Source organism: Bos javanicus, chromosome 7 (assembly GCF_032452875.1).
Source record: "Bos javanicus breed banteng chromosome 7, ARS-OSU_banteng_1.0, whole genome shotgun sequence".
Lineage (NCBI taxonomy): Eukaryota > Metazoa > Chordata > Mammalia > Artiodactyla > Bovidae > Bos > Bos javanicus.
The window spans coordinates 1,687,512-1,707,509 of NC_083874.1; the positions used below are offsets into that span (position 1 = coordinate 1,687,512).

The 19,998-nt window shown below is 41.7% G+C and overlaps 1 protein-coding gene and 1 pseudogene across 5 annotated transcripts; both read left to right on the forward strand.

The window, feature by feature from the left end:
* The first annotated feature begins 8,203 nt into the window (after nucleotides 1-8,203).
* Nucleotides 8,204-10,700, forward strand: LOC133250288 (tubulin alpha-1B chain-like; annotated as a pseudogene).
* Nucleotides 10,701-10,925: 225 nt separating this feature from the next.
* Nucleotides 10,926-19,998, forward strand: HNRNPH1 (heterogeneous nuclear ribonucleoprotein H1). 5 transcript variants are annotated; one of them, XM_061421302.1, is made up of 14 exons: nucleotides 10,926-11,030; nucleotides 11,490-11,645; nucleotides 12,928-13,083; nucleotides 13,293-13,436; nucleotides 14,861-14,999; nucleotides 15,949-16,127; nucleotides 16,207-16,278; nucleotides 16,335-16,468; nucleotides 16,615-16,750; nucleotides 17,146-17,205; nucleotides 17,298-17,387; nucleotides 18,057-18,149; nucleotides 18,600-18,649; nucleotides 19,242-19,406. In XM_061421302.1, exons 2-13 carry the CDS (start codon nucleotides 11,549-11,551, stop codon nucleotides 18,647-18,649), a joined length of 1,350 nt encoding a protein of 449 aa, XP_061277286.1. In that variant the 5' UTR covers nucleotides 10,926-11,030; nucleotides 11,490-11,548; the 3' UTR covers nucleotides 19,242-19,406. The 5 variants fall into 5 exon arrangements, with proteins under 5 accessions (XP_061277286.1, XP_061277284.1, XP_061277287.1 ...); XM_061421300.1 differs by lacking the exon at nucleotides 18,600-18,649 and having other exon boundaries at nucleotides 19,242-19,998; XM_061421303.1 differs by lacking the exon at nucleotides 17,298-17,387 and having other exon boundaries at nucleotides 17,146-17,235.

Below are 19,998 nucleotides of genomic sequence, written 5' to 3' on the forward strand. Positions count from 1 at the left end.
TAAGGTAGAAATAAACAACAATCTCATACAAACACTTGCAGAAAACAGAGGAATGAGGAACGCTAAAGAAACCTGTTCTGAGGCCACCATTACCTATGAAGTCATTACAAAAAGAAAATTGCAGACCAATAGCCCTCATGAATACAGACTTAAATATCCCTATAAAACATTAGCAAATCAAATCCAACATTCCATAAAATGTAACACATTTATGACCAAGTAGGATTATCCCAGGGATGCAATGTTGTTTTAATACTTGAAAATCAGTCAATATATACTTCTCTCATTGACTGCATCCTTGTCAGCTCTGGAAATTACAGATCTATAAACTCTTATTCAAAATCCTTATGTTTCAGAAAACAGAATTTTCTGGATTTAAGGAAATTCTGACACTCCTAGCAGGCTCTGAGTAGCATTTCCTAATCAAACACATTAATTAATGGTTCTGTCGCAAGATATAAGAAATATTCTCACCAAACAAGTTACGTGAAGACTGCAAAGAGCCTCATAGTAGCTCAGGTTAAGTCTTGCTGCTTAATGAACTGGCCTCAAATCTAACAAAGCCAAAACATTTTTCAGGTTTCCAGGACTTTATGAATTTTGGATTGGGAATAAATAAGGGCTTGTGGACACAAATTGCTCTTAAATTTTAGCCAATCCTGCTAAAGGTAGCCATTTCTCTACTTGTTAGGTTGAACCCCTATTCATAAACTTTATGAGCAAAGTTCATAAGCCCCTATTCATAAAATATTTACATATCCTGTTTTTTTTTTTTTTTGATCTGTTAAGAATTGTAGTATAATCACATATTAGGGGTTTTAACTTTTTGTCTTTCACATATTTTATAACTATTTTCTCATTTTCTTATGTATTTTATTTTCTACTAGAAAAACTCAAAATTTATGTGCAGTCAAAAAAAAAAAAAAACATATATATAAGAAGAGAGAGGCTTCATGGTTTCCAGACTTTGGGAGGACTTTCCACCCCAAAGTTATACATTCTTTTTTTCCCCCCTGCTATCTTGTTTTATATTTAAATATTTATTATGAAACCTTTAATACATCAGAAAAGTATTTTGGTGTTTTGTGTTATTTCAGAGCAAGTTTCCTAAACCATAGTACTACTGACATTTGGAGTTAGATAACTGTTTGTTGTGGGGGCTGTCCCGTGCGTTGTAGGTGTTTAGCAGCATGCCTGGCGTTTACTCACTACATGCCAATAGCAGGCCCCAGTTGTGACAACCAAAATGTCACCAGACACTGCCAGATGTCCTTTGGGGGTAAAGCCCCCCTAGTTGAGAACTGCTGGGTTACAGCCCAGCCTGGCTTTTCTTTCTTTTTCCTGTAATCATGGTCTATAATGTCTACATCATTTATCAGGTTAATCATCTTTCCACTCAACAGTAATGACATCTTAGCCACATATTAATTTCCAAAGTCCATCTGCAGCTATTTCTGAATTCTTGTCCTTCTCTTGGCCAGTTCTACTCCACTACCAGTCTTCTGTTCCCAGTGCTCTAGGATCTACTCGGGCATTTGTTCTTCCTGTTGATTAGTTTACTTACTTATTTTGGCTGTTCTAGGTCTCTGTTCCTGTGCGAGGGCTCTCTCGTTTCTGGGGCAGGATCTGCCCGCCTTGCAGTGTGGTGGCTTCTTCTTGCTGTGGAGCTCGGACTCCAGGCGCGTGGGCCTCGGTAGTTGCTCTGGAGCGCAGGCCCCACCGTCGTGCTGCTCGGGCTTAGTCGCTCTGCGACATGTGGGATCCTCCTGGACCAAGGACGGAACCTGTGTCTCTTGTCCTGGCAGGTGGATTTTTTACCGCTGAACCACTGGGGAAGCCCTCCAGTTGGACTCTGAGATCACTTAAACCAGCTCTAATTGCATGGTCTAGCTAGACCCTCCAACACAATTTTAAGAAGTAGTGGACGTACTTGTCTTGATCTGAATTTTAGTGGAAACAACTTTGAGACTTTTATTTAGTTTGCTTTATACTTTTGAGTTTGGGTAAAAAGTCTTTTTTGTACTTTAGTATTTTACTTCCTATTCCTATTTATGATTTTATTAGGGATAGAGATCTATCCATCAATCCTATTTATTGTTTATGTATATACATAATCATATGATTTTGTGAGAAAATTAATGATTCCTGGAATAAACCTTGTATTAGTTTCCTGATACTGCTGTAGCAAATTACCACAAATTCAGTGGCTTACATCAACATATGTTTATTATATTAGATTCTAAGAAGACTGGTATTACATATGCCCTCCCTTAATCTTCTCTGCATTTCTAGTCTGGCTTCCAGTCTTTCTGCTCCACCTAAACTGCTCTTGCAAAGGCACCAGAGACATATATTTTGGGACTTTGTTTCCTGTATCTTCTGAGTCCTCTCACCATAATTTTATGCTGTTAACCACACTGTTTCACCTGAAACCCTGTCCTCTGTTTCTGTTACCCTAATGCTTCCCAGGCTTTGCCCATCTTTCTGGAGACTCCCTTTCAGCCTCTTTTGCTATTTTCTTCCACTGATTCACTCATTCTTTCATTGACACAGACTCCCAATCTGTAATGTCTGTGATACCTGGTGACGGAATCCCTAAGAGCCACTTCTCAAAGGTTAGCCCCTTAATTCATTCCTAAGATTTAAAATATCATCTATATCCTGTGACATCCACATTTTATATCCCATCTAGATTGCTCTTTTTAGCTTTAAACTCGTAAAATGTCAGCTAAGCTAGGACATCTCCACTTGGATATCTTGGAGGTATTTCAAATTTAACATGTTCAAAATGGATCTACTGACTTGCCCCTTCCGTCTGCCTCCAGTTTTCCCCATCTTCATCTACCTCAGTGTACTGACTTTCACATGTCCTTCTCCCTCCTTTCCTTAATTCATCTCTCAGCCAACAATTACTTGTTCATGCCTAATACATACCAGGCACTCCCTCTGGTGTTAGCAATGGAACCAACATTCTAGTGTGGGGAACAGGCAATAAAAAGTAATTACATAAATAAATGAGATAATCACAGAGTGCAGAAGCACTATGAAGGAAATGAATAGAGGAATTTGATAGAGAAAAGCCTGAAGAAGGAGTTAGTGAGGATGAGCGTTTGGGGAGAGTGCTCCAGGGAAAGGAAATACCATTTGCAAAGGCCTGTGGGTAGAAAAGAGCAGAAAGGAGGTCAGTGTAGCTGGGGTATAGAAAAGGTGGTAGAAAAGTAATGGGGTTATGGAGAGGCCCACAGCATCACATCATGCAGGACCCTGAGGACCATGGCAAAGAAACAGTCCTCTTAAGTGCAGTGGGGGCCACTGAGGATATAAAGCAGGGGAGCTATGTGATATGATTTGCAGTTTTGAAAGATGACTCTGGATAATGGGCATGGAGTTTCTTTATGGGGTGATGAAAATGTTCTAAACTTAGAATGTGATGGCTGGACGACTCTGTGAATATATTTTTTAAAAAATTGTGGACTTCCCAGGTGATCCAGTAGTTGGGAGTGTGCCTGCTAATGCAGGGAACATGGGTTTGATCCCTGGTTTGGGAGGATTCCACATGCTGCAGGACAACGAAGCCCATGCACCAGAACTACTGAAGCCCACGAACCCTGGCTTTGCAACAAGAGAAGCCACCACATTGCAACTGGACGGTAACCCTTGCATGCTACAATTGCACGCTACAAAGCCTGTGGGAAGCAATGAAGACTCAGGGCAGCCAAAAATTAAAAAAAAAAAAAGTGGTATGGCATGTGAATTGTATCTCAGAAAAACTATTGGCAGGGAGAAAAAAAAATTATTCTTCCTGTGGTGAGAATGACCAGACAAAGGCCAAGAGTGCAGCCAGGGAGATCACTTGTATTCATCAGATGACTAGGTGACATCAGATGACCAAAGTGATGCCTATGGATGTAAGGCAGGATGTGGTGAGTGTCGGGTGAGGTAGGGGAGGAAAGAGGACTCCTTGTGAAATTATTCCCAGCATAGAAGTAAGACTAATCTTGGAAGTATATAAATTGGACTGTGTCACCGTACACCTAGAGCCTTCAGTGGTTTCCCTCTGAAGGTAGAAGGAACCCCTCCCCGCTCATCTGGCCTTGGGGCTGCCACTCCTGCTTTGGAGTCTCCCACCCTCAAAGTCTCCCCTTTGCCAAATCACCCTCTTCTAACTAGGCCTGATCACCTGTCAAATCCCAGTTTGAGTGCCACTTTCTCAGCAACTTTCTTATCCCTCAAATTACATGAGGGGCTCTTCCCATGACGCACAGCACTTGGCACAATCTGTAGTCATGGACTGAATTGCATATTTATTAATTTTTGCTTGTCTCCCCACTCTAGACAGGGAGTTCCTAGGGCAGGGATATTTTCTCCTGTGATCATGCCTCTAGGGCTCATCCAAAAGCATGGCACAGGAACTGTACTGGAACATTTGTTGCGTGAATAAATTCACGAATAGAATCCATATGTGAAAGCTAGTAGGCAGTGTGTGAAGAAAACTTTCAAAGGGACAATGAAATTAAAAAGACTCAAAAATGTAAGGGGCAAACCATAGAATGAAAGAAAATATTTGCAAATCATTATCTGACAGGGGATTAATATCCAGAATATATAAAGAACCCTTAAAACTCAACAATAGAAAAACCAAACAACCCAATTCAAACATGGACAAAGGACATGAATAGACATTTATCCAAAGGAGATATACAAATGGCCAATAAGCACAGTAAAAAAATGCTCAATGTCGCTAAACATTAGGGAAATACAAATCGAAACCACAGTGAAATACTACTTCACACTCTTTAGGACGGTTACTGTCAGAAAACAAAAATAAACTCAGAAAATAGCAAGTGTTGGTGAAAATAAAGAGAGACTTCGAAGCCCCATATATGGCTGAGAGGGATGTCCAATAGTTCAATCTAGGAATGGAATTGCTGAATCATATGGTAATTTTTTTTCATATGGTAATTTTATGTTTAACTTTTTGAAGAACTGCCAAACTGTTTTTCATACAGACTGAAAGACTAGAAAGCAGAAAATCAAAAAGATAGTTGTACACCAAAGTTCAAAGCAGCACTATTTACAACAGCTAAAAGGTGGAGCCAACACTGGAGTGAATTGATGGATAAGCAACATGTAGTGTATACATATGTAGTACATATATATGCATCGCTCTTGCTATTGCTATTGCTAAGTCACTTCAGTCGTGTTCGACTCTGTGCGACCCCATAGACGGCAGCCCACTAGGTTTCCCCGTCCCTGGGATTCTCCAGGCAAGAACACTGGAGTGGGTTGCCATTTCCTTCTTCAACGCATGAAAGTGAAAAGTGAAAGTGAACTCACTCAGTCGTGTCCCACTCCTAGTGACCCCATGGACTGCAGCCCACCAGGCTCCTCTGTCCATGGGATTTTCCAGGCAAGAGTACTGGAGTGGGGTGCCATCGCCTTCTCTGATATATATGCATATAATATATATATACACAACAGAATGTTATTCAGCTTTAAGGAAGAAAACTCTTGAGGACATGGATAGGCCTTCCAGTGTTAAGTGAAATAAACCATACACAAAAGGACAATTACTGTATGATTCCACTTATATTAGGTACTGTAATAGGCAAATTCCTGGAGACAGACAGTAGAACAGAGGTTACCAAGGGCTGAGGAGTAAAGCCTGTAAATGGTACAGAATTTCAGTGGAGAAGATGAAAAAGTTCTACAGATGGAGAGTGGAAATATTTGCACAACATTGAAAATGTACTGAATACCTCTGAATTGTACATTTAAAATGGTAACTTTCATGTTATGTATATTTTATTATAATAAAACATTTTAAAAGTAAGTAATGTTATTAGTTGGGCTCAGCTCAGTGGTAAAGAATCTGCCTGCAATGCAGGGGACTTGCAGGAGACAAGTTTGATCCCTGGACTGGGGAAGATCCCTTGGAATAGAAAATGGCAACCCACTCAGTATCCTTGCCTGGAGAATTCCAAGGACAGAGGAGCCTGGTGGGCTATAGTCTATGGGGTTACAGAGTCGGACACGACTGAGAGACTAAACAATAACAACAAAGAGACTAGTCATCAGTACATTTTGAATTCCTGGTTGAAGGATTCAGTGTCCTTCAGGACACAGTGAGTGTCCTGGCTGAAGCCGTGGGAAGCTTCAATATTCAGTATTCAGTAATCAGAATACTCTCAATATTCAGGGCCAATACCTTGAATGTTCAAAACCAATGGCAGTCACATTCTGCCCAAAGGAGACATGCTGAGTGAACTGAGGAGAGGATGTCAAGATCCCCTTTCCAGGTGGCCCCAGAAGCTGACTGTACTCCATCAAGAGCGCCAGCCCCTCCCCTTGGCCAGGATGCTGGGCCTCCCTGTGGGGACCCCTTTGTTTTTCTGTGGCATGCAGAAAAAGCAAATGTATCAGAATACACAGAGTGGTTTAGATGGTTTCAAAGCCCGCACCAGGTGTTGGAGGAGCTCTTATTTAAGACAACTATGATTACGCTGATGAAAGGGTTGAGCCACGTTGCACCAGGTTGGAGCGGGCTTGAGACTCTGTACCTAGGTTCTCACAGCTGAACCACAGTCCCTATCTTTACAGTTTCCAGCTTCAAAGTGGGGTTGCCTGGTCCCCATCACATTCTGAAGCAGCTGATGCTACGGCACTAGGAGAATGGAGGAAACACATCCTAACATTCTCAATCCTTCCCACTCAGAAAATGGTCAAGTTTTAAAGCTACAAGTAATGTGTTTAGTATTGGCAACTGAAAAGCAGAGAAGAGGGACTTCTCTGGAGGTCCAGGGGTTAAGAATCCCCACTCCCACTGCAGGGTGCATGGGCCCAATCCCTGGTTGGGGAGCTAAGAGTCTGTGCACAGATCTGTGCATGGCCAAAAAAAAAAGAGAGAGAGAGAGAGAGAAAATACATAGAAGAAGAAAAAACTTACCCATGCTCCTATCACCTAAAGTCCCTGTAAACACTTGATTATATCTTTTCCATATATGTATAGTTTCTTTCCTATGCATGTGCATAATTATATTTCCAGGATGTTAAGCCATACTGCATTATTGCTTCATAAGTGAAGTCTCTCAGTCATGTCAGACTCTTTGCGACCCCATGGACTGTAGACTACCAGGCTCCTCCATCCATGGGATTTTCCAGGCAGGAGTACTGGAGTGGGTTGCCATTTCCTTCTCCAGAGCATGTTCCTGACCCAGGGATCGAACCCAGGTCTCCCACATTGTAGGCAGATGCTTTACCATCTGAGCCACCAGGGAAATCTTAACAATGCATAATAATGTTTCATTGGTCTTTTCCACTCAACAAATATTGTAAATGTCTTTCCAAAAACATACTTCTAGTCACCATTTTTAATAACTGCAAAGTATTCTACTACATACATCAGTTTTTCTCAACTTTTTTTTCTTCCCGACATGAAATATTAATAGCATAGGTATACTGTACCTCTTGTTTAGGTACTGTGGCCAAAAACCATTGTAATAGCTTAGTTGTATTCTCTCCTCCTCACACTCAGGAATCAATTTTTCCCCTGGTGATGATGCATGATAAAGTTGTACCATAATTTATTCAATACACCATTTGACATTTAGGTTGCCTCTAAAATTTACCTGTTTCATGCTGTGATGAACATTCTCGTAAATTTAAAACTGTGCAAAAGTGGAAACGGAATGTTTGGGTCAAATGGGATGTACATATTTTTTCAAACTTTTAAACTTTTTATTTTGTATTAGGGTATACCTGATTAACAATGTGTGGTAGTTTCAGATGAACAGTGGAGGGACTTAGCTATATGTGTATCCATTCTCCTCCAAAACCCCCTCCCAAAGATGTGTATTTTTTAAAGACTTTGAATATATATTGCCAATAGCCCTCCTGTGTACCAGTCCAATGTGCATGGAATCCCACATCTTGGTGACTTCAGCCAAAATGCCCTCTATTCTCCTCTAGCTCCATTTGCAATTGAGGGCAAGCAGCATCATTCACCATGCTTGTCCATCTGAGTCCTCTTCACACCCAGTAATAATTTTCCTTTTCAAACAAGTCCTATTGTGCCCTGATGAAGACCTGCCAAAGCCTTCTGCGTTTGGAGTTATCACCATTGTCAAGGCCTAAATGGCCTTTCAGGATTGGGCCTTGCCTACCGCTGTGACCTTATCTTGGATTACCATCTTCCTCTATTCCATTTCCTCTTCAGTTTTCTAACCCATTAAAACTGGAAAACGGAGTGTGTTACTTACCTTGACTCTTAGCTTGTTGGGGATGGTAGCCAAGACCAGCGTCTACTTCTGTTGCCTGCGTCTGCTAATCCGTAGCCCCCAAGTGTGAGTGCGTCTCCATCCGCGTTGGCCAGGCTGGTGTCCAGATCTGCAATGCCTGCTGGGAGCTCTACTGCCTGGAACATGGCATCCAGCCTGATGGCCAGATGCCAAGTGACAAGACTGCTAGGGGAGAGGACTCCTTCAACACTTTCTTCAGCAAGACAGGTGCTGGCAAGCATGTGCCCAGAGCAGTGTTTGTAGACTTGGAACCAAGTCATTGATGAGGTTCGCACTGGCACCTACCACCAGGTCTTCCACCCTGAGCAGCTCATCACAGGCAAAGAAGATGCTGCCAATAGCTATGCCCGAGGTTACTACACCACTGGCAGGGAAATCATTGACCTTGTCTTGGACCGAATTCGGAAACTGGCTGACCAGTGCACAGGTCTTCAGGGCTTCTTGGTTTTCCACAGCTTTGGTGGAGGAACTGGTTTTGGGTTCACCTCCCTGCTGATGGAACGTCTCTCTGTCAATTATGGCAAGAAGTCCAAGATGGAGTTCTCCATTTACCCAGCCCCCCAGGTTTCCACAGCTGCACGTGAGCCCTGCAACTCCATCCTCACCACCCACACCATCCTGGAGCACTCTGATTGTGCCTTCATGGGAGACAATGAGGCCATCCATGATATCTGTCATAGAAATCTTGATACTGAGCGCCAACCTACATGAATCTTAAGCTCCTTCTTAGCCAGATAGTGTCCTCCATCACTGCTTCCCTGAGGTTTGATGGAGCCCTGAGTGTGGATCAGACAGAGTTCCAGACCAACCTGGTGCCCTATCCCCGCATCCACTTCCCTCTGGCCACATCTGTCATCTCTGCTGTCATCTCTGCTGAGAAAGCCTACCATGAACAGCTTTCTGTAGCAGAGATCACCAATGCTTGCTTTGAGCCAGATGGTGAAATGCAACCCCCGCCATGGTAAATACATGGCTTGCTCCTCCTGTGCTACTGTGGTGATGTTGTTCCCAAAGATGTTAATGCTGCCACTGACACCATCAAGACCAAGCATAGCATCCAGTTTGTGGATTGGTGCTCCACTGGCTTCAAGGTTGGCATTAATTACCAGCCTCCCACTGTGGTACCTGGTGGAGACCTGGACAAAATAAAGCAAGCTGTGAGCATGCTGAGCAACACCACAGCCATCGCTGAGACCTGGGCTCGCCTGGACCACAAGTTTGACCTGATGCATGCCAAGCATGTTTTAGTTCAATGGTATGTGGGTGAGGGTATGGAGGAAGGAGTTTTCTGAGGCCCGTGAGGACATGGCTGCCCTCGAGAAGGATTATGAGGTTGTGTGGATTCTGTTGAAGGCGAGGCAGAGGAAGGAGAGGAATACTAGTTACCATTCCTTTGAGGCCTGCAGCATGTCATACTCAGAGCTTCAGCATTAGCTAGCTGACAGGCATAAAAACTGACTACATTGTCTTCGCTTTTAACTGTGATCATGGATTGCTTTTCCATGTGTATCTGTAAGACTCCTGTCCTGTCTCAAAACTAAAGATTTTAAGGGGGAAAAAAAAAAACAAAACCAACACAAAACCCCCAAAACTGGATGTGGCTTCTACACCATTGCAGGGGTGAAAACACGTTTCACTTGTATCTACCCATGGTGGTACTCAAGACAGACCTGTGCTGTGTTACCCCTGGCTTGAGGACAACTGGGATCAGACAAGGGGAGGACTGGGAGGCAACAGAAGTGGTCCCAGTTTCTGCAGTGCTGCAGGAAATCTGGGATTATTCACTAGTCTCGAACATCACTAGTGTCTTATGAGCACACGGGGTGACCCACCTGGGGGGAAGCCGTAACAGTTGTCTGCTTAGCTTTGGGAGAATTAAGCGGGAACCTGCTCGAGAGAGGGGAGTCGGGCGCGCACCGGCGGCTCAACCTGCACTCACGAGGCGCGGCCGGACGCGGCATCCGGCGCCCCACTCTCGTGCGAGCGCCCCGCCGGCTGACCCGAGGCGAGGAAGCGGGGGTCGCAGGGTGGGAGTTCGTTAGGGCAAAAGCGGGGTACGGGACTGAGGCACGGGCACGGAGACCCTGCGTGGGTCCAAGCCCCAGGCCCAACGGCGGCAGGTAAGGGGCAGTGGCGGGGCGAAGGCCTTGGATGCGCTCCGGGTACCGCGGAGGTGGCTTCGGGCGCACAAGTATGCCGTTCCGCAGCGCCCGGTTGGTCACGGACTGGCTCTAGGGAGAAGAGGAGTACTGGCGGCGCAAGGGCGGGGAGCCTCTGTACCTTCAGGTTGGGCAGGACTGCGGATAACACGCTAGGGACACCTCATCACAACCCAGAGCCCGAAACTCTCATACAGTTCCTATAAAGAACTGGCCGCCGCCATTCCCCTCCCCCTTCTGAAGGGTAAGTTTGAAGAGCAGTTTGAAGGAAGACGCATGCGCGAGAAACTAAAACCGCTAAGGCGCGCTAATCGCGGTAAGGCGCAGGCGCAAAACAGCCTAGTGGGTTTAAGGAGGTGGGTGGGGCTGAACCAAATACGCATGCGAATAATAATTAGCGGGCTGGAGTGGGCCGGCTCGTAAAACTACGCATGCGTCCGAGCTCTGTGTGACGCAAGAGGGCGGTGCGAGCACCTGGCTGCGCGTGCGCAGAGCTTGTTCAAAGGGCCTTATTTAGGTTGCGCAGGCGCCCACTAGCCATTTCGTCTCAGCCGCGCCGAAGTTGTGTTTGCAGGTGAGTGTTTGTTGTTCGGTGTTTACCATCCAGCGTCCCCCGAGGCTGTCAGTTTTGCGAGGATTGCTTGCCCCTGGGTCTGTGTAGAGCGTCAGGGTCTTTGGCAAGGTGAGAGCTGCCGTTAGGAGCCAGGAATGGTTCGCCGAGTTGCGGCAGGGCCGCTGAGGCCTGCAGGCCGCGACGACTCTATTGTGTGAGATGTCGGAGGAGGCGGAGCGGAAGCGACCGCCGCCATTTCCTAGCCTCCACGCTGGCGCTAGGCCGGGTTCCCCCTCGGCTTGGGGCCACGATACCTGGTGCACAGAGCGGCTTCGGGCGTCTGGCTGCTGGCAAGTGGGGCACTCGTTGTTATATTCGCTGGGGTCGGAACGTCCTCACGGGGTCGACCCATCCTGAGGCTCCGCGGGCAGGCGGGCCGTCTCGAGAGCGGAGGGCTGTTTCATTTTAACGTTCTTCCAGGTCTGACTGCCGACCCGGGTCTTGCAGTCCGATTCGACGCCAGCACCCACTAGGAGACCATGATGTTGGGCACCGAAGGCGGTGAGGGGTTCGTGGTGAAGGTCCGGGGCTTGCCTTGGTCTTGCTCTGCAGACGAAGTGCAGCGGTTTTTTTCTGGTGAGTCTGAAACGGAGGCTGGAATTAAGCACCTGGGGCCGCAGGGCGGGCGAGCGAGGAGGCGACAGCGACGACGGCGGGGCCGAGCCCGTGGCGCCCCCTACTGGGGCGCGGGCGGCAGCTGTTCCCGCTGTCGAGCGCGCCCAGCAGGCTGCGGTTACGCAATGGAAATTGCGAAAGCCCCACCCGCCCGGCGCTCCTGGGGGGAATGCGGCCTCTGGTGGAATTTTTGTTTATCTTTTTAAGTATTTATCTGTGTATGTCTTTTCTCACAAAGGATAAATGGGAATAGACCAGATTTTCCCCGCAATCTTGGGAAAATTTGCCGAGTAGCTCAGCAAATACCTTACAAATTTAAATTGCTAACACTTTTCAAATTTGGGTGTTGATTTGAAAAGGGGCATTCTGTTTTGGAAAAAGAAAATATCGCTTCTTAATTTAAGACAGTTTTCCTAATCGGGATTTGGTAATTGAAGAGTTCGTGGTCTGGCTCGGTTTACAGTTGAGGGCACTGAAACCCGGAAAAGTTTTCTTGCCTGGGTAGCTTTTTTCCAGTATGTAGGTTTCCTTGAATGTCTGCCAAATGCCCGTGTTCTCATTATTAGTGTAAGATTAGACTGAAACATGATATTTGGTAGAAATTTACAGGTTGGAAGGATATTTGTAGTATTGACTTACTATCTGAATTCAGTGTATGTAACGGAAAACGAAAACAAGAAGCAAATACATGGGAAGCCACCTTGCAGTGAGCAAGACTGGGTTTGGCTTCAGCTGTGCGTTTGGAGCATTTTAGCTTGGTAACATTGATCCCCTTTCAGGTGAGTATTGGCCCTGCAGTTCGGATTTGAGCAAGAAACTGTGATGTTGCTTCTAGTAAGGTAAAACTGTCAAATACCCCGAATCAAAAGTCCAAACCAAGTGTATTCAGAAAAGACCATAAAAATCACAAAGTCCAGATTGAAAAATTTGCTGAGGAGTTATTATTAAAAGTATGTTTAATGGACACACATGAGTAATGAGTTGGAGATAAGTTCGGTAAGAAACTGCTTTGAATATTGGATTTTCTTGATGGATCGGGAATGTATTCAGGGGAATAAGAAAGTTTGGTCATGAGAGGAAAACTGCTTAATTACTAAGACACCTTAGGAGATAGTAATGTTGCTCATTCTAGGTTTTGCAAATGATTTCCTTTGTAGTGGGGGTATGTATAGGCATTTTATCTGTATCACCCAGAGGTGGTTTTTAGTTTTAAATTCTGTATTAACGGTTGTTTTCTTTCCAGACTGCAAAATTCAAAATGGGGCTCAAGGTATTCGTTTCATCTACACCAGAGAAGGCAGACCGAGTGGCGAGGCTTTTGTTGAACTTGAATCAGAAGATGAAGTCAAATTGGCCCTGAAAAAAGACAGAGAAACTATGGGACACAGATATGTTGAAGGTTTGATTTACGTTGCCCTAGTAACAGTAAATAAAACATTAAACAAATAGAAATCTATCTTACCCCTTCTGAATTTTAGGTATTTGACCGCATGGAAATGGTCATCTAAGAGTTTATGGCAGCTCTTCCTAGATTATCTAAAGACCCAGGAAGTCTGAACATTGTTCTGTAACTTTCCGAAGTTGACTAATTCTAAGCACCTCTTTCAGTATTCAAGTCAAACAACGTTGAAATGGATTGGGTGTTGAAGCATACTGGTCCAAATAGTCCTGACACGGCCAATGATGGCTTTGTACGGCTTAGAGGACTCCCATTTGGATGTAGCAAGGAAGAAATTGTTCAGTTCTTCTCAGGTATGTAGTCGTGTTTGTTATTGAGCAGTGAGTTCTGGCTAGCAGCTGGCAACATGTGATTGAATAGACTTAAAAGTTGAGAAGCTTAGATATTTAAATAGGTTGTGAGTATATGCAGATGTTTTCTTCTTCCTGGAGACCGTCAAATAATTTAAGCCCATCTTAAAGGTGGATTAATTATTTCCAAAATGCTAACTTTGCTTATATTTAGTATTGTAGTTCAGAGTAGATCTTTGAGGATTGTCCTCAACAACTTAACTACTTTCCTCACATTGCTGTTCAGCAAAATACTTCACGTTAAAGGTAAGATCCCTTAACATTAGATTAGTATGTTAGGCTGTTGTAATTTATGGCAGGTGTCTATATTGTAAGACACAGTAGGTACTGGGGTCAGAAATGTCTCTAATGATCTCATTCTGTTTATGCAAGAAAAAATAGGGAAAGGAAGTGTAGGTTGAATGTAGTCTTAGTATCTGAAGTACAGAAACTGTTTTGAAATTGTTTTGGGCCTAAAGTATTTGAATGTTTAGCAGAATGTTAGAGCATATATTTTAAATATTGTTGCTTAATATTCATGATGTTATAAATTGGAATTAACAAATCCTTTCATGGTTTAGTATAGTATGTATTAAAATTTTGACTATTAGATATGTATCAAGTCCTAATGTTTTGCCAGAATTTTTGAAATCAAGTCTATTTTTACTGTTTTTGTCTAAATTGGTGAGAATTGAATGCTATCTGTCAACATCGTTAAATATGAACATAATTTCATATCTTCTAGGAAAGTGCTTTAAGTCCTTTTTGTAAGCTTGGGAATGTATCCACGGAAAGGATTTTTCATAGACGGAATTTCCAGAAGTGAATCATACTACTGTTAGAGAATAAGAGTGCATGATTGTGCTGTGTTAGATCAGTTGTTTGTTGAAAGCTTAGATTGTATGTTTGTCAATTGTATGACTAAGCAATGTTTCAATTTGTATATGAAATGTTTAAATATGTAATTTTTAAAAACTGAAGTTCCACTAACTTTAAAACATTGAAAAATATGAAATGAGGTAGAAGGTGTATCTTTGAATTTAGCAAAACTATTGTATTTAATGCTTGAAAATGTGTGTAATTCTTGTATAATTCAACATTAAGTTGCATAGATAAATAAGTGTTCTTAATTGTTGAATTCTTAATGCATCCTGTGTTCAAAGTGTTTTCTTGTATACCATGTCATGGGATGTGTTAAGAATTGAGTTATAGTCTGTAATAATGGAACTTCATATTACTGCAATGCTTTTTTAAAGAGTACTTGTTGAAAGCATACCATTCACCTAAAGTTAAAATTCTGGTTTATTTAAAGCTATAAGAAGAATCATTTCTGGGCTTGTGATGTTAATATTGCCCCCCTACTGGGGTTATTTGTCCTTGGGTTGAAGGGTTGGAAATCGTGCCAAATGGGATAACATTGCCGGTGGACTTCCAGGGGAGGAGTACGGGGGAGGCCTTCGTGCAGTTTGCTTCACAGGAAATAGCTGAAAAGGCTCTAAAGAAACACAAGGAAAGAATAGGGCACAGGTGGGGATGGATGGTTGGTTGGATTTGTCACTTTTCTTATGGTAAACTATTAAATCCATATTCTCTCTGCTTAGAATCAAGGGAAAAAAAATCTGATTTCATAGTCTATTTGATATTTTGCCACAATTTTCAAACTTTTCCAGTGTCAAAAGTCCGATAGTACTTTCAGATTAAATTTTAGATTTTAAAATTGTCCCCAGTTAATTTGATCTACTTCACAATTTTGTAAGAGTCCTAATTAACCCCAGTCAGTGGAGTTGAGAGACTATGGTTTTAAAAATGTTAATGCAAACCTGGCTTTAGCTGTAATAACACCCACCTAGTAAATTAATATTACCATAAGAAAATGTGATACTTTCTGATCTTGTTTTTAAAGTTGAAATGCAACAAACTTTTTCTTGCTGTATAAATATTCTGCATATGTATTAATAAGCATAGCTTTCAAGAAATTGTCACAAAAGGTTTTATTCTCTTTGCTTGTGACTATTTTTCATTGAAGCATGCGCTTACCTATGCTGATTCCTACTAAAAGCATAGGCTGGGGAATTTATTGGCGGAAGGAGATGTGTAGTGTGGGCTAGACTGTTGGTGGAGGCTGGCTTTTTAGCCCACTTGCTATACATGATGCCAATGGATTTAAGACATGAAATGTTGAAAGTTGAGTGGAATTCTTTCCCTCCTAAGACATTTACAGTACTCCTCTCTACCCCTAAGGTTGGGCACTCTGCCTCAGAGGAGGATGTTTTTCTCCTATAAAGTTTACATTAAATCTTAAAATTGAGTGAATTTCTGGTCATTGCCTATGCAAATATAAGAAATCTGGCTTTAAATATTAGTCAGTTTCATGGCTATGACTTCATTGTTTTCTTGTGTAACTAAATACCTGTATGAAATGAACTAATGTTTTCTCTCCCTTCCCCGCCCCCCTTCCTCATGAACAATGCTTTAGGTATATCGAAATCTTTAAGAGCAGTCGAGCTGAAGTTAGAACTCACTATGATCCACCACGAAAACTTATGGCCATGCAGCGACCAGGTCCCTATGACAGACCTGGGGCTGGCAGAGGGTATAACAGCATTGGAAGAGGAGCTGGCTTTGAAAGGATGAGGCGTGGTGCTTATGGTGGAGGTATGTAGACTGTGCAAGTGTCATGAGGTCTGTTCTTTGTGAGTGTTTTCATGTAGTGATAGTACTTTTTGTCTTTCAGGTTATGGAGGCTATGATGATTATAATGGCTATAATGATGGCTATGGATTTGGGTCAGATAGATTCGGAAGAGGTAAGGTAAGAATTGAATTTCTCTTCTGAGGGATACTTACACTCTTGTTCATCTAGACCTCAATTACTGTTTTTCAGGAATGTCAGATCACAGATACGGGGATGGTGGCTCTACTTTCCAGAGCACAACAGGACACTGTGTTCACATGCGGGGATTACCTTACAGAGCTACTGAGAATGACATTTATAATGTAAGTGGAGGATAGATTGATAAATTGTCTATTTCAGTATAGCAGTACAAACATGGTGGTGGTTCTACTTAAGTGAAGCAGCATGTTAAAATTTTGTTTCTTGTAACAAGGTTTGATTTTGATTCTTTGAAATACCTTGTATTTAGTTTTTTTCACCACTCAACCCTGTGAGAGTACATATTGAAATTGGTCCTGATGGCAGAGTAACTGGTGAAGCAGATGTCGAGTTTGCAACTCATGAAGATGCTGTGGCAGCTATGTCAAAAGACAAAGCAAATATGCGTAAGTGTGATTTAAGGATTTTGGGGTCTCTTTACAGATAGTTGTGTGACTAATGATTATAATAGAGGAATACTGAGGATGTGAAAATTTTTTAATCTAGTGGTAGGGTTCTGTGGATCTTTAAAAAGTTCTATGACTAAAATGAATTTGATAAGTTAATTTGATAACAACACTGACTGAAGGTATATGCTTGATTGACAGACTTAAGCGATTTAGATGAATGCTTGACTGCTTTTTAAAACCTGCATGAAGTAAATCACCTGAGAACAAGCAGCTAGAATTTTTTTTTTTTTACTAAAAGTAATAATAAGTTCACAGATCTACTTAAAAGAACTTAAAAGAGTTTATCTTCTGTCACCAACATACATTTTCGAACTTTTTTTTTCTCATTTCAGAACACAGATATGTAGAACTCTTCTTGAATTCTACAGCAGGAGCAAGCGGTGGTGCTTACGGTAGCCAAATGCTAGGAGGCATGGGTTTGTGTAAATATCACTTTAGTGTCTTTTTTTTAAGCTAACCTTGTATGCCTTTTCTCTCATTTCAGAACACAGATATGTAGAACTCTTCTTGAATTCTACAGCAGGAGCAAGCGGTGGTGCTTATGGTAGCCAAATGATGGGAGGCATGGGCTTGTGTAAATATCGTTAGTTTTTTTAAAAACCAAAACATTTATATAAGTCAATTTATATAAGTTAAGTTAATTTATATATAAGGGGTTTAGCAAAATTTAGGCAAATAAAAGTTTTTATTTGAATAGTATGCATTAAATGTGAGTTATATAAAATGTTTAGAATAGATAAGTTGGTTTGAAGTACTTTTGGGGGAGGGGACTGTAGAAAGAAATTAGTTGAATTGTTTAAGTATGAAGTATAAGCCTAAAATATTTAGCAAAAAAGCACAGGATCAGAATAAATTGTTGGGCATAATTAGGTGTTCAGTGATACCTGTGTATTGAAATACCCTTATTATATGGAATCATGGGGGGAAATCCCATTAAATCCAATTAAGCAGTTTCATAAGGTGTTGTCAAAATGCCTCTACTTAAGGAAACGTGGATTCAGTCCTGCTGATGTGTATACTTTTGGCCTTGTGGTTTTTAAGTGTTTGACTAGCTCATACGATGGATAGAAAGGTAGTCTGGTCCTAGGCAATAGGCAGAAGGTGGTACAGTGGGCTCTAGTGATACTAAGATCAAGACTGGAAATTTAGAATTTAGAAATTTAGATTTAGAATTACAAGCCGGGTACCACCAGGTACCACATTATATAAGAAACAAGGTTCTAATGTTGTCTTAACTTAACAGCAAACCAGTCCAGTTACGGGGGCCCGGCCAGCCAGCAGCTGAGTGGTGGTTATGGAGGCGGCTATGGTGGCCAGAGCAGCATGAGTGGATACGGTAAGTGTTTTTTTAATATACTTAGAATAAGTTTCAGGCAGGTTTCTTTAGTTGGGAATGTTCAGGCTCCTTTTTTGGTAAAATTGGGTTATTAAATGTATGTTCTTGATCCTAATATAAATATTCAAATAGTTTAATTTTCAGAATCAATCATTGGGAGGGGGAAGTATTCTATGAATTCAAAATAGTCGATATTGCAACTTTGAATAATGTCGAGCCAGAAAACATCTGCCTCCGTTTGTTAAAACATTAAAGTCGTTCTCTTTTTCTGTCTTTTTGTTAGCAGTTAATCCATGTTAGATGGAGGGAGAATTTAGAATGGTGGTTGGGTTCAAGACCGTATTTACTAGTCAGTTAACCTAGGATTGGTTTTATTAATTAATTTTTTCAGTTGGTCTAAAGAATGGTGATTTTGGTATTATAGTCTTACCCTACAAAATCCTTTTGCAGACCAAGTTTTACAGGAAAACTCCAGTGATTTTCAATCAAACATTGCATAGGTAAATATTTTCTCAAAAAATATAATTTAAATTCCCAATAGCAAATATTGATATGTTGTAATGACACTTTCTATAGCAGTCAATGGCTCTTATTTAACTCCATGGAGGCTGCCATCTTGGGCACAGTGAGTTGCCTTTAGTCCAACTTCATTGTCTCACTTCCTGCCCACCATGAATAGGAAAAGCAAGAGATTGCCCCTGTGCTCCCTATTCATACATGCCATTCAATGGACACATTGTGAATGTTTACGGTAAATTTTTTTTAAAATGCTTTGTTTAGCTTTAAAAACAACATGAAGTAATTTTGCAATTTTTGAAAAACACTAGTTTTCCTTTAAACTTTTTTCAACGTTGATCCTGAAGCATCCAAATAAATGGTAGCACAAGAGTCTGGCAAGTTGGTACTGCAGAGAAAAGGGGTTTATTGAGACTTGTTTGGAGTCGGGAGTCCCTTTTCCCAAACATGCTTCTCGCCACTTGGACAGCAGCCATTTGTACTCGTATACTTTTTAAACTTTTTTTTGGAATGCTATATTTTAGTTGACTGCTAATCTGATACTTATCCTGACTTGTCAAATTGATCTCTTTGCAGGCAGCCAAGGAGCAGTGAACAGCAGCTACTACAGTAGCGGAAGCCGAACATCTATGGGAGTGAACGGAATGGGAGGGATGTCTAGCATGTCCAGTATGAGTGGTGGATGGGGAATGTAATTGATCCTGATCACTGACTCTTGGTCAACATTTTTTAAAAGAAAAACTTAAGTTTTAACAGTTTTGCAATACAAGCTTGTGATTTATGCTTACTCTAAGTGGAAATCAGGATTGTTTTAAAGACTTAAGGTTCAGTATTTTTGAACACGTTCATCTAGGATGTAACAACTAGGTTGAGTAAACTATTCCTGTTAAATAATTTTCAGCTTTTCTCAAGTTAGTTCTCTTGTAGGATGTACTTAAGCAGTAAGTGTATTTAGGTTAAAGCAGTTGAATTATGTTAAATGTTGCTCTTACATCACATTACATTGAACACTGTCTGGATGCATGTTGAAAGACATGCTTTTTTTGTAAAACTCAATATAGGAGCTGTGTCTACAATTAAAAGTGAAACATTTGGCATGTTTGTTAATTCTAGTTTCATTTAATAACCTCTATGGCACGTAAGTTGAAGCTTTTTTTTTTTAAGTTAATGGGGGAAATTTGACACGCAATACCAATACTTTAGGATTTTGGTCTTGGTGTTTGTATGAAATTCTGAGGCCTTGATTTAAATTTTTCATTGTATTGTGGTTTTCCTTTTAGGTGTATTGCGCTAAGTGAAACTTGTCGAATAAATCTTCCTTTTAGAAACTGCA